This window comes from Anabas testudineus, chromosome 1, assembly GCF_900324465.2.
Source record: "Anabas testudineus chromosome 1, fAnaTes1.2, whole genome shotgun sequence".
In the NCBI taxonomy this organism is placed as follows: domain Eukaryota; kingdom Metazoa; phylum Chordata; class Actinopteri; order Anabantiformes; family Anabantidae; genus Anabas; species Anabas testudineus.
Window position 1 is genome coordinate 19,558,454 of NC_046610.1, and position 14,892 is coordinate 19,573,345.

At 37.6% G+C, this 14,892-nt stretch overlaps 2 protein-coding genes across 2 annotated transcripts in view; both read left to right on the forward strand.

Moving 5' to 3' along the window:
- On the forward strand, positions 1-13,848 carry LOC113161871. Its single transcript, XM_033325927.1, has 7 exons — positions 1-205; positions 374-694; positions 3,751-3,858; positions 8,817-8,886; positions 10,020-10,330; positions 11,817-11,848; positions 13,714-13,848. Exons 2-7 carry the CDS (start codon positions 430-432, stop codon positions 13,846-13,848), a joined length of 921 nt encoding a protein of 306 aa, XP_033181818.1. The 5' UTR covers positions 1-205; positions 374-429.
- Positions 12,100-14,892, forward strand: part of LOC113162450 (tektin-4-like) — a 17,543-nt gene continuing 14,750 nt past the window's right edge. The window contains exons 1-4 of the mRNA XM_026360582.1: positions 12,100-12,134; positions 13,216-13,536; positions 13,913-14,017; positions 14,138-14,196. Coding sequence (XP_026216367.1) covers positions 14,180-14,196 — 17 coding nt within the window. The 5' untranslated portion in view covers positions 12,100-12,134; positions 13,216-13,536; positions 13,913-14,017; positions 14,138-14,179. The remainder of the gene's footprint in view (positions 12,135-13,215; positions 13,537-13,912; positions 14,018-14,137; positions 14,197-14,892) is intronic.

Below are 14,892 nucleotides of genomic sequence, written 5' to 3' on the forward strand. Positions count from 1 at the left end.
CAGCCGTCCTCATGTCTGCAGCAGGCACTAATCACCTCTAACAACAGACAAAACACACAGTTCAGTCTGACTGATGACAAGGAGTCAAGAAAATTCACAGTGACCATTACCAGTTTGACCCCAAAAGATTCTGGGTCGTACCTTTGTGGAGTAAAGAGAAACACAGGACTGGATGTTTTCTCTGCTGTTGATTTGGAGGTCAGAGGTGAGAGGTCACAAATCTACCTCATCACACACTGAGTTGGGTCACTGTTGTTTCACATCAATAGAAATGTACATAAAGTAAATGGAGTTTTTGTTTGTTCATCACTAAACTTTGAAAGCTGATGTGTTATTAGGTCATTTTGCTCAAAGCCTCTTTTCTGTCTCACAGAGTGGTGCTGTGTGAAGTCCAACAAACTGAGCGGCACTGTGGGACGTCCACTAACTATGCAGTGTCCCTATCCACCCCAACATGGGACAAACAGGAAGTTCCTCTGTAAGGGAGACCACCACAGAAACTGTACAGACATGGTGACCAGTCAAAACAGCTCAGGACAGTCTGACGTCAGGTTCACTCTGCTAGATGATGTTTCTTCCAGTTCTTTCTCAGTGACCATCACAGAGCTGAAAGCAGGTGATGCTGGGACATACTGGTGTGGTTCAGACTCACAGTGGACTTTTGGAAACTACACCAAGATTCAACTGTCACTAGGTAAAAGAGCAACACAGTTACAATGCAGCTGATTATATGAGGGAGCAGTACGACCAGCTGACCTACAAACAATGCACGTAGTGGGTATGGTCACAGTGTGGGGATCCAGTATGTATTCAGGAAGTAGTCCAGGAAATGAGTGTAAATGATCATATCGTCCACCTGAGTAACAAAACTGATCCTGTGTGTATATGTGATAAACTAGCAGCTGTGTTAAAACACACATTAATTAAGACAGTGATGTTACATTTCTCATATGTGGTGTTACTTCTGCTACTGTGTTTGAATAATAGAACAAATGTCATCAGATAAATGAGTAACATGCTGCTACTGTGAGTTATCAGGAAGGATATTTTTACATTTTTCTTTTTTTCAGATGTGGTGGTCTTTAACCCTGTGGTTTTCATTGTACTGGCTGCACTGATGTTCATACTGATATTTGTCCTGGTTGTAATTTGTAAATACAAATGTCACAAAGTGCAAGGTATGTTTTACATACAGTACAAATGTATGCACACAAACAGAAACATGAACACATACACACAGTCAATGCACATACATGTGAATGTAAACAAACTGGACATTTGTACTGTGTTGTTTTCAGGAACTGCAGCCAGAGTGAACAGAACAACCACCAGAGCCGCAGATGAAGAAGAAAGCTGATGTAAGAAAACCAAAGTCAAAAACACTGCTAGTGGACACATAAGACTGAAATGTTCTTTACAATCTACACTTATCAGCTGCAGCATTAAATCCACCTGGTGATTTTCAGCATGGAAAAATTTGATGCTGCCGTGATTGACAGCTGTCACAATGTGCAGTGCATCACAGCTGGCTGTGTGTGGAGCTGCATAGCTATAGACTGGTCAGACTGTCCATGGTGACCATCATTAAAGCCACCAGATGGATTTAATGTTGTGCACATTACAAATATGTGGGGAAGAATAATGCATCAATTATCATGTCATGGTGATGTCATAAGAGGAAAACTTAGTAGGTTATCAGCATGGCTTTAGACTTTAATCTGGATAATGAACAGTTTCACTGGACTTCACAGTAATCTGATCTATGTTTTACAGGACGTCTTCTTCTGAAACACATAATAAATGAAATGACTAGTTAACATGATCTTTTAAATTCTTTTTTAGATCTATGAAAATCAGGATGTTGTAGTGTACTCAAAGAAAAGGACGTCCAACCAGCAGAGCACCTGCAACCAGTACGACGAAACAGGTGGAGCACAGAAAGATGAGATGTATGCAAACTTCAACACACCAGAAGATATTTACTGTAATGAAGTTTACAGTCAACAATGATGAGATGAACAACGTCCACACAGATGATAAAACTTGTATTATTGTTTTTTGTTAATAACATTTAATACTAATGTATTTAATAAGTGTTAAACTGTTCGGATAAATCCCCACAACCACCAAGGTCACAGATGAAGAAGAGACATGTACGAACTGGAATCTATCTGATAGATATGATTTAAAACACCCTAGTGCTTTTCCTTTGAACCCAATGATATGTTCCAGTTTGAATAATTAAATGTTCTGATCTATAGTGTCGTATGCAGCACTGAGATCTAACAATACGAGTATAGTGAGTAGTCCATAGTCTGATGCTAATAAAAGATCATTAATGACCTTTACCGGTGCTCTTTCTTTACTATACTGGAAATGTACTGGAAATCTTCATACAAGTTATTGCTGTGCAGATGCTCATATAATACGAAAAAATAAAAATATAAATAAAATATAAAGAATGTTAAAGATAAAGGGCAGATTGGTTGTTGGTCTATAATTCCCCTGAGTCCAGAGTAGGCTTTTTGAATAGGGGCTTCACTACAGCAAAGCCTGTGGTACACTGCATATTTTAAGCATGGATTAATCCTTGACTATAATTGATTAAATAAAATATGTTACTTTTATTAATAAAAAAAAAAAAAAAACTTATTTCTTTAATGTCACATTAAAACAAATTATTCTATGCTCTTAGTTTGAGCTGTAAGTTCCATAAAATAAATGTTTCCTGTCTGTATTTCTGAATATTAAAAAATTGAAACATTAAAACACAAAGTGGTCTAAATATCTAATAATTCACTACAGACCAGAAAATAACATAAATGTATTTTTGTATTTCAGAGCTTTTTTTCTGTCTTAAATCATAGGTGGGAACCACTAGAATAAATCAGTAATAACTGGCTCCAACTCAACCAACAGCTTCAGCGACAATCTGAAGCGGTGTCATAAAAAATAACAGTAACGGAGGCCAGATTTACTTATACAGTGCCTATAAAAAGTATTCACCTCCTTGGACGTTTTATCCTTTTATTAACATTATAAATCAGTAGTGGTCAATAAAAGTTAGCAACTTTGACCAGAAAAATACCTGATAAATGTCAAAGTGAAAACAAGTTTCTACAAAGTAATTTCAATTAAATAAAAATATGTCAGGTGAGTTCAGTGTTTGCATTAATATTCACCCCCTTTAAAATGACTGACCTAATCTAACAGAGGTCCAGATATTTGGTGCTAGTAGTCCCACATTTAGTGAAATGGGGATCACCTGAGTGAAGTGAATGCATCTCAAGGGATGCAGTATAAGAAACTTTGGAAGGTCCAGTCACTGGTTATTCAGTATTCCTGGCTACCATTACACCGTGAAGAAAAACGAACACTCCCAACAACCCAGATCAGGTCATTGTAAAGCATAAGTCAGGGGATGGATACAAAAACATCTCCAAGGCTCTGAATATCTCCCGGAGTTCAGTGAAACTCATCATCAAGACAATATAAGATAAAAGCACATGTCTAAATCTGCCTTGAACAGGCCGTCACACAAACCGAGTGACCATACAAGGTGACTAGTGAGAGTCACAAGAAAATGACTGAATGAATGTGTTCACATCTAGTGTATCTAACAGCAAAATGAGACTTGGGATTGTACAGAATCATAATTTGACCAGATAGCTGAATGTGCAGAAAATTAATAAATTTAAGTAGCTCTGAAATGTTGTTGATTGTGTGAATGATTTGTTTATATTTTTTCAGATGTGGTGGTCTTTAATCCTGTAGTTTTCATTGTACCAGCTGCACTGAAGTTCATACTGTTATTTGTCCTGGTTGTAACTTGTAAATATAAATGTCACAAAGCGCAAGGTATGTTTTACATACAGTACAAATGTATGCACACAAACAGAAACATGAACACAAACATACATGTGAATGCAAAAAAACATTTGTGCTGTTTTCAGGAACTGCAGCCAGAGTGACCAGAACAGCCACCAAGGGTGGCCTTGGCGGTTTTTGAATAGTCAATTTGAAGAACTCATATCAATAACGTCATTATGAGGTTTTCAAAAGAGGTTCAATCAACATGATAATAAGAATGAGGAACTGAGTGAATTTACCAAGTTTGTTTACACATTCACAGAGTAGCATAAATTAACAGACCGTCAGCCCTTTTGTTAAGTAGTCAAGATGTTGAGCCTTTAGAATCTGTTGTTCACTTTCTGCAGGAAGTTCCTTTGTTTGTAAAGAGAAACGATTATTACTGTGAACAGCATTCAGAAAGGCTGGAAATGGTATTGCAGCTGACTCCAGAATTGAGAACCTTAATAAAACTAATGCTGCCTTTTCCAGAAGGAAGTTAAATATATGTGTCATGTTTTGTCATCTCACAGTTTCCACAGACCCTGATAAAACTGTAACTGTTGCAAATTGGAAAGTGCCCAGCAGCACCAGAAACCTAAAATCATCTTTAGTCCTGCTGCAAGCTTTGCAAAAAATATGGTCATGCTATGTAGTTTATTCATAATTCATAATTCAAATAAAAAAAGAAAGATGCTAAAAGATCATTGGACATAGGATTGTGAAGTTGCATTTCAAACTTTTCCCCTGCTTTGGCCTATGCAGACCTTTCCAAGCCTGTTATACTAGAAATAAATGCTAATGCCATTATCTTCCTGCCTTAGGAAGATAATTATCTTCTCAGGAATATAATAAAAGTTTTATGTTTATGATGGAGATGGAGCCTGATTATTAAGGGCTTTGTAAGTAAGGGGCATAATTTTAAATTTAATTCAGGATTTTACAGGGAACCAGTGGAAAGAAGCTAACATTGGAGAAATATGATCTCTCTTGCTAATTCCAGTCAGAACTCCGGCTGCAGCATTTTGGATTAACTGGAGGTTTTCTAAGGAGTTTTTGGGACATCCTATTAATAAGGAATTACAATAGTCCAGTGTGGAAGTGGCAAATGCACAGGACTAGTTTTCCAACTTCACTTTGGGACAGGATGCAATGTTTCTCAGAAAAGGCAGTTCTAGAGATTTATTTTATGTATAAAACAAAGGAAATATACTGGTCAAAGGTAACTCTGAGAGTTCTTACAGTATTACTTGAGGCCAATACTAAGTCATCTACAGTAATAATGTGATTAGACATCATGTCTCTGAGATTTTTAGGACCAAACAAAATAAACTCTGTCTTGTCTTGATTTAGGACAGGGGTCGGCAACCTTTAACACCCAAAGAGCCATTTGGACCTAGTTACCACAGAAAAGAAAACAGTGGGAGCCACAAATACTTTCTGACATCTAAAATGAAGATAACATTGTTGTTGTTTTTTCCCTTTACACTTTGTATAAACAACTAGCGTGTTTCTTATGACATTTATGAAGTGCTACAGAGAAAAGGTTATTAAATTATCGAACAGAAAATCCAGTGAGCCGTCGTCCTAATATGCCTTTGGAGCGTGTAGCATGGCACTATGCACTATGTTACTCAATAATGAAAAATAAATATTTGCAAAATATCTGCATAAATATTTCTTTTACCTGGTTAATGGGACCCCTGCCCCTGAACCTCTGACACAGCCTCTGACATATCGGAGATTTACGAAGTCCCTTTCATCTTTACGCAGGACTGTAAGCTGTCGTCTGTGTTTGTTTTTAACATAGTTCATGGTGGAGAATAGCTGCTCACATACGTATGCGGATCCAAAGATCTGCAGGACTCCTAATGTTTATTTCTTCATCTGTTTGTAGGTGTCGGGGATGAATTCCATGTTTCAAACACAAGTTTGTCCGGTGTTGGAAGGTTCTCAGTATCACTCTGTTTTTGAAGCTGAACATATACATATATATATATATATATATATATATATATATATATATATATACACATTATAAATTGTATTTTAGATGCATCCACTTTCTGTACTTTTAAACTTGCAGATGGTTTATAGATATTAACATTTCATTTATTAGGTGATTATTGTGTATGAAGAATCTATGTAACTAGTAGCTAAAGCTGTCAGACAAATGTGGTGAAATAAAAAGACATCTCACTTGTTGGGGGCTCAATGTAATGTGATTTATTTGTTCATTATTTATTTTAACTGACTCAAACAACGTAGACGTGCAAGTACAACATGACCTTAAATTAATATTTTGGTTTCCTGTAGCAACATGTGTTTGATGAGTACACCTCCCTGTGGCCTTCCTGAGGCAGCGTAAGGACGGGGAAACAATGACCCCCAACACTGTTATGATGCCCTGTAGGCTTATATATTTATATAATTGTATTGGTGCAGTACACCTGCCTTGAAAGTGCAAGTGTTAAAAGTGGCCAGTGAGAGGGTTTACAGGATTCTTCAGAATGAGTGCTGTAACTTTAGATATTTATATGCTGCTTCAAGTACTTGATGGATGGGGGTGATTTAAATCCTTCCTTCAAATCCAATCTAAGAGAAACTGCAGACAGGGAGCAACATGGCACAGTCCCCAACAGAAACTTGGCACCAACACATAAGAGACGTGTCAGTTACACCTGCAATTCGCCAAACACTGTGGGGTCAGGAGGAAATGTCATATGTGTATGAAAATAATCAAGTGAACATGAGTAGGTTCATGATGCTGCAGAGCACATGTCCTCTCAACATTCAATCTGCAGAGGTTAACAAAGGGCTGGACCAAGTATTTAATAATTTTGTTAAGTGAGTCCATGTTGAGCTTTAGAACCCAGTGGGTTGGGTAAAATAACATTAAGAGTAATAAAAAGGTGCTCTAAGCAACAAGTTGGACTCATGGAGGGCAGAAGAGGACCCTTCCAAGATGATCATCCTAATTGTGAAATAACTGCTGCTGTTTGGCATATAAGTTCATGTTCATGTTCAACACTTGTGTGCTGTTCCTACATCTGCAAGTATTCTGGAGAAACTAAGAGAGTGAACAGATCAATCACCCTTTGGGTAGAGCTCAGAGCCATTATGGCACTTTTACCCAACAGAGACTTGAGAGAAGCTTGTCTCATCAGTTTTAAAGGGAGCTGCAGCCAGAGTGTGCAACACTAGTAAGAAAAGACAGCACCAGTGGGAGCAGCACCCAGATAGGGAAATCCCTGTATCCATGCACCAGAGCATGCACAAATCCAGGAGCAGCCCGTGGTGGCTTCCACATGAAAACTATTCTAAGAAGAACAGAGACAGACAGGACAGCAGCACAAAGGGATCAAGCACTTCTGCAGACTGACTGCATTTGATATCAGAGGGCGTCCTCTGGCAGCCAAAGCAGTGATTGGAAACAAGAGGACTCAACCAAGAGAGTGGAGAAGGAGGCCAAGCTCGAATAGAATAGAGACACAGCATCATGTACTCCCTCCAGAGCCCACAGACCACTAAACATGTAACAGAACACTTCACTACCAGGGTTGGATTTTGTCTGTCTGCATTTATTTATACAATTAATGTCATTATGTCACATGAACAGTGGGAAAAAACAGTGAAGGCACTGTGTGCAACTGGGTCATGAATTAGTAAAAAAATGTGATCTAATCTTCACCAATCTCACTACTATCAAGACAACACTGATGATCTGATGAAACATAAACACTCACGATTTCTCACTTGGTTACTGAAACCAACAATCTGATCACACAGAAGATCAGATCACATTTCATCACAGACAAATATGGCATCAGGTTGGACCCGGCTGTGTCTGCTGGCCTGTCTGTTCTCTAGCTGAGGATCCTCCACTGTAAGTAAATCTGACTTATTTTTATACATCTCTGAATATCTTTTATTAACTGTGTTTGTCCATACGAGGTTCGTTGTGCATATCCTAACACGAACAAGAAATACAATTCATAACTGTTCAAGGAGATGAGCAGAACAGTTGAGCAGATTTCATCACGTCACCAAATTAATCTATTTCAAACACATTTTCAACACAAGTTTATTTGTTTACTGTCCTGATGATGGTAGATACTGGGTGATTTGTAGGTCTCACTGAAAGGTGAATTGTGGACATCAGTCACATTCACACAATTTCATTTGGGGCTTTATCATTTTAGCTCATGCAAGGGAATTTGAATTTTAGTTTAATTTTTTATTTTACCTGATATTAACATTTTATACTGATTTCAATGGGCTACATGTAACTTGCAGACTTTATGAGCATATCAAATAATTAATCATGTAGGTGGGTCACATGACTTTGACTGAGTTAGACCAGGTTCATGATGACTTGCAGCTTGACTTGGACTTGAACACCAGTGACTTGTACCTTCAATTTATTGTGGGTCTTCTCTCTGTATGCAAACAATGTGCAATAGATTTATTGATAAAAAGATCAAACCTGATCTCTGATTACTTGAGACCATGAGTTTTCAAAACATGACTGAAAGCACATTCTCTGCTTTTGTGACTGTATGTTACTGAAATTCAACCCTGTCACCTTAAAATTAAATGTCTCTTTACCTACAGTCACAAATATGTTTTTGCTAATTTTCTATCATTATAATGAAGATATGCCACATCGTATCTTCAACATCCTCAAACATAAATTTCAGCAATTCCACAACGTTAGTGAAAAATGTTCTTTTACAAGACTCAATCACCACCTGGCAGTTCACTGACATAAGTCTGTCAAGAACCATGGGTGAGGATTCTGTGACTGAAATCTCTCTCATGTTTCATCTGTTCCTCTAACTTAAATAAAAACAAGGCGTTCACCCCATGTCTATTACTCTGTCCCAGCTTCCTACTTTTCCCTTTTCTATGTTTAATGACTTATTTATTTTTTGTTTTTTAAAGTATCTGTGTGGCTGATCCATTAGAGATCATTGTCCGGAAGGAGTTCTTCATTGATCTCAGACTGCCGTACTCTGCTGTCCGTGGAGAACAAGTGTGAGTGTCTCTTTAGCTAAAGTTTGTCATTATCCTATGTTATGTCATGTTATCAGTGGTAATCAAGCCATGTACTTAAACTTTTAACTGTTCTTTAAGAAAAAATATTCAACTTTCATTCACCATTCAACATAATCTTGGCTAAAGGAAATGATGCACCTCACATCTGGAATCCTAGTTTTCTTCTCACGGGCTCACAAACCTTGGGTCTGTCTAAGTTAGCATAATATGGTTACTTTAAGATATTAACTAAGTCAATTCAAGTGGCATTCAAATAGATAAACTTTATTGTCTTTGCAACATTGTACAACGAGATTAAATAGATTTGAGGAACTAAAAGTGGTAGCTGTGTCAATGAAATAAACATTGTACTAATACATATGCACGAACAGGGGAGAACAAATAAAAGGAACTGTATAGATTTTAAAATGCAGTTATCATTACACTCATATACTATTTACCGTCTCAGCGAAAAAAGACATTAGGTTGTAGCGCCCCTTGGTGGCAAAAATGTGAACACTTGATGACTGAACTACATTGACAATATACCAACTAAAAGCTGACGGAGCTGATCATCTTTCACGTCCTGCAGTGAAAAACATTATATTTATTAACTATAGTCTAAGTGGATTCAAATGAAGGTGAGTTTGTTTTCTTTGTACCACCTCAGTCAGTTAAACTGATATGAGAATAAGAAAATGAATTACTGTTATAATTTCTCTGTTTCACACGTAAGGATCAGAAATCAGGAAGTGAGCTTGTCAGAATAGATGCTTAACTAAAAAAAAACTGATCAAAGTGCACTAGTGGGACAGTTCAACATTTACATGACACATTGACACAAGTTGTGGGTGGAACATTTCTATGTTAGTATAACTTATTTTGTGGTTTCTCTTTGCTCACAAAAGATGAAGATGTGGTGCCTTCAAATTCTGCTGTTCATCCTCTTCAGTAAGTTCTTTGAACGAAAAAACAACTACATGTATTTGTATTTATGCAAACAGAAGCATTGTATAGAATAATACAACCTTGAGGTACAGAAATACTCAAATTAAGCTAATGATAGTTAATTACTGCAATCACATCACTTATTCAATTCTTCTCTTTCTAGTTTATCTCTGTTATGTGACCAGTGATGCAGAGATTATCCATGTGTTTGGATATGAAGGAAAAGAAGCTAAAGTTTCCTGCTCTTATGATGAGGGATACGAGTCTTATGAGAAGTACTTGTGCAGAAACGACTGCGGCAGTGATGATGATGTTCTGATCAGAACAACACAAGCGCAGAAGAACAGATACTCCATCAGTGATGACAAACACAAACGGGTTTTCACAGCCACCATCTCTTATCTTAATCAAAACGATGCTGGGAAATACTGGTGTGGGGTGACGAGGAGTGGAAATGATTACTACCCTGCTGAAGTCAAACTGAAGGTGGAGAAAGGTAATTAGAAATTATTTTCATCACTTTGTGATGTCAATATCCTATGAATTACCATGTCTTTGTTTTGTATCATATTTAACAAGGTGTGAAAAAAATATCTATATTGAAAACAATCTGAATATAGTCAGAGGGTCAAATAAACATATTCAATTTCTATATTTTTGTGAAATTCATTATTTTGTTAATCAACACCACTTTGTTTGATTTGTACTGGTTGACCTTATAATTTATTATTAATATGGGATCACAGAATAATAAATTAAATTATCTACAATGTTAGGTATTTGTAATGAGGCACATCTTTGTTAAATATACTTCTATGGAAAGACACGGTCTCCTCCACTAAACTTAAGTGACAAATTTATTTACTTTGTAGATTAATATTGAACAAACTAGGATTTTTTTATACATTACAATGAATTTGTATTGTAGACTTTCATTATATTTATGTGATAAAAGTACAAAAAAGATTTTTTGTGTTTTCACTGATTTCCTTAAATTGTCTTTTGTAAACATTAATACATTTTAAAAAGTTGAGTCTGAGACTTGTTGCAGACAGGCCGGTCAAGTACAGACTCTCTGTGTATGTGGAGCCACTCTGTCGTAGCACTGTTGACTTTTTCATCTTTAGCTGACAACAGTCTGGATGGTCTTGTTCTTTGAATTTGTTTCTGAATAGAGTTGATGTATGTCTTTATTCTTGCACAGTAGAGTTTCAGGTTGTATTTCAGTGGTTTACTCCCAAGCCTGTGTGGCTGTATTCAACATTATATCATGATGGTTCTTTATACAACAACAACTGAGACGTTAACACAGGTCGAGCACATTCATTAATGGCATCTTCCCTTTACACGCACAGATTTCTCCTCTGATCCGTCCAGACCCTGAATTTTTTCACAATAGAATGAACTGTAGTGAAAGACCTAACAATTTTATAATGTTACATTTAGAAATATTCTTTTTGAGCTCATGGACAATTTTCTCACGAAGTTTGTCAGAAAATAATGAGCTGCGGCCCATCTTTACTTAGAAAGACTGAGCTTTTGGTTGATGATCATGATATCACCATTTATTATCAACTGTCCTGATGATTTTGGAATCATCCTGAATGCTGTCACATTTTTTATAAGCTGTCTAATTTGATCTGTCCTAACATTTTTGACTGAGTTATAGATAAGTATGTATGAAAAACAAAGTACAATGTTAATATATTATTTGTACTTTTGTTTAGATTAAATGACAAATCACATATTAAAGTTTTCATTGCATTAAATATTAGAGACTTTAAAGACTTAAAAACTGATCCACACTAGCAATTAAAAGCTGCTTATATATAAATATAACATTAATCCACAGACGTTATTGTGCCTGCAGATACTGAACACTTTCTAAACGAATGCTTCTGTATTTTACTAAAGATTCATAAATATTGATATTCTTACTTTTACACAAGGATAAATTCTAAACATTTTACACTTTCTGACAGACACCTGCTGTGACAGTTTCACCAAAGTCCAAAGTTATGAGGGAGGTTCAGTGTCCATCAGTTGTCCATATGAGTCTCAGGACCAGAACAACATGAAGTACATCTGCAGAGGAAACCAGCCGTCCTCATGTCTGCAGCAGGCACTAATCACCTCTAACAACAGACGAAACACACAGTTCAGTCTGACTGATGACAAGAAGTCAAAATTCACAGTGACCATTACCAGTTTGACCCAAAAGGATTCTGGGTCGTACCTTTGTGGAGTAAAGAGAAACACAGGACCGGATGTTTTCTCTGCTGTTGATCTGGAGGTCAGAGGTGAGAGGTCACACTTTAAAGCAGAAAAAAGGACCAAATGATGACTGACAAAGATTCCACACTTGGTAAAATAGATGAATTATTTAAGGAATAAAATCTTACTCAGCTCTCCTGTTTGACAGAGATTTGCTGATTTTTTGTTTACGCGTGTATTCTCTGGCTAGTGTCTGTGTTTGTATCAGTATCTGCTTTGTTTCTTTTTTTATCAGAGCACACCAAAGTCCAAAGTTATGAGGGAGGTTCAGTGTCCATCAGTTGTCCATATGAGTCGCAGGACCAGAACAACATGAAGTACATCTGCAGAGGAAACCAGCCGTCCTCATGTCTGCAGCAGGCACTAATCACCTCTGACAACAGACAAAAAACACAGTTCAGTCTGACTGATGACAAGGAGTCAAGAAAATTCACAGTGACCATTACCAGTTTGACCCAAAAGGATTCTGGGTCGTACCTTTGTGGCGTAAAGAGAAACACAGGACTGGATGTTTTCTCTGCTGTCGATCTGGAGGTCAGAGGTAAGAGGTGATATTTTAAAGCAGACAAAATGTATCTGTGTTTGCAATGGTATCTGCTTTCTTTCTTTTTTTATAAGAAAACACCTGCTGTGACAGTTCCAGCAAAGTCCAAAGTTATGAGGGAGGTTCAGTGTCCATCTGTTGTCCATATGAGTCTCAGGACCAGAACAACATAAAGTACATCTGCAGAGGAAACCAGCCGTCCTCATGTCTGCAGCAGGCACTAATCACCTCTAACAACAGACAAAACACACAGTTCAGTCTGACTGATGACAAGGAGTCAAGAAAATTCACAGTGACCATTACCAGTTTGACCCAAAAGGATTCTGGGTCGTACCTTTGTGGAGTGAAGAGAAACACAGGACTGGATGTTTTCTCTGCTGTTGATCTGGAGGTCAGAGGTGAGAGGTCACAGATCTACCTCATCACACACTGAGTTGGGTCACTGTTGTTTCACATCAATAGAAATGTACATAAAGTAAATGGAGTTTTTGTTTGTTCATCACTAAACTTTGAAGCTGATGTGTTATTAGGTCATTTGGCTCAAAGCCTCTTCTGTCTCACAGAGTGGTGCTGTGTGAAGTCCAACAAACTGAGTGGCCCTGTGGGACGTCCACTAACTATGCAGTGTCCCTATCCACCACAACATGGGACAAACAGGAAGTTCCTCTGTAAGGGAGACCACCACAGAAACTGTACAGACATGGTGACCAGTCAAAACAGCTCAGGACAGACTGACGTCAGGTTCACTCTGCTAGATGATGTTTCTTCCAGTTCTTTCTCAGTGACCATCACAGAGCTGAAAGCAGGTGATGCTGGGACATACTGGTGTGGTTCAGACTCACAGTGGACTTTTGGAAACTACACCAAGATTCAACTGTCACTAGGTAAAAGAGCAACACAGTTACAATGCAGCTGATTATATGAGGGAGCAGTACGACCAGCTGACCTACAAACAATGCACGTAGTGCGTATGGTCAAAGTGTGAGGATCCAGTATGTATTCAGGAAGTAGTCCAGGAAATGAGTGTAAATGATCATATCGTCCACCTGAGAAACAAAACTGATCCTGTGTGTATATGTGATAAACTAGCAGCTGTATTAAAACACACATTAATGAAGACAGTGATGCTACATTTCTCATATGTGGTTTTACTTCTGCTACTGTGTGTGAATGATGAAGCAATTGTCATCAGATAAATGAGGAACATGCTGCTACTGTGAGTTATCAGGAAGGATATTTTTACATGTTTCTTTTTTTCAGATGTGGTCTTTAACCCTGTGGTTTTCATTGTACCGGCTGCACTGACGTTCATACTGATATTTGTCCTGGTTGTAATTTATAAATACAAATGTCACAAAGTGCAAGGTATGTTTTACATACAGTACAAATGTATGCACGCAAACAGAAACATATACACATACACACAGGCAATGCACATACATGTGAATGTAAACAAACTGAACATTTGTACTGTGCTGTTTCCAGGAACTGCAGCCAGAGAGAACAGAACAACCACCAGAGCCGCAGATGAAGGAGAAGCTGATGTAAGAAAATCAAAGTCAAAACCACTGCTAGTGGACACATAAGACTGAAATGTTCATTACAATCTACACTGATCAGCTGCAGCATTAAATCCACCTGGTGATTTTCAGCATGGAAAAATGTAATGCTGCCGTGATTGACAGGTGTCAGAATGTGCAGTGCATCACAGCTGGCTGTGTGTGGAGCTGCATAGCTATAGACTGGTCAGACTGTCCATGGTGACCATCATTAAAGCCACCAGATGGATTTAATGTTGTGCATATTACAAATATGTGGGGAAGAATAATGCACCAATGATCAGGACTGTACAGGCAGTGGGATCATCAGAATCAATGGGTTTGTTTAAAACTGTGACTGTGCTGAGCACATTTCACTGCAGTCTGCTGAATAATCCTCTGTCTACAAGTTAGATTTACCTGGTGGTGTTTGAGGAAAGATCAGAAGTGTGAACAAGTTCAACTGGTGGAAATATTATAACATACAACATCAGATTTTCATGTTTCTCAGAAACAAGTGGATGTTTAATCCTGGTGATGTCATTAGAGGAAAACTCAGTAGGTCATCAGAGACATGACCAGTGTTTTTCTCTGTTTACCATAAATCTCTGCAGGAAACTCTAAAGTAGCTTTAAATTGAAAATATAAAAGTCATGTCAGCAGCTTGGCTACATGTATGGCAGTGTCAGTCTCAAATGTCTT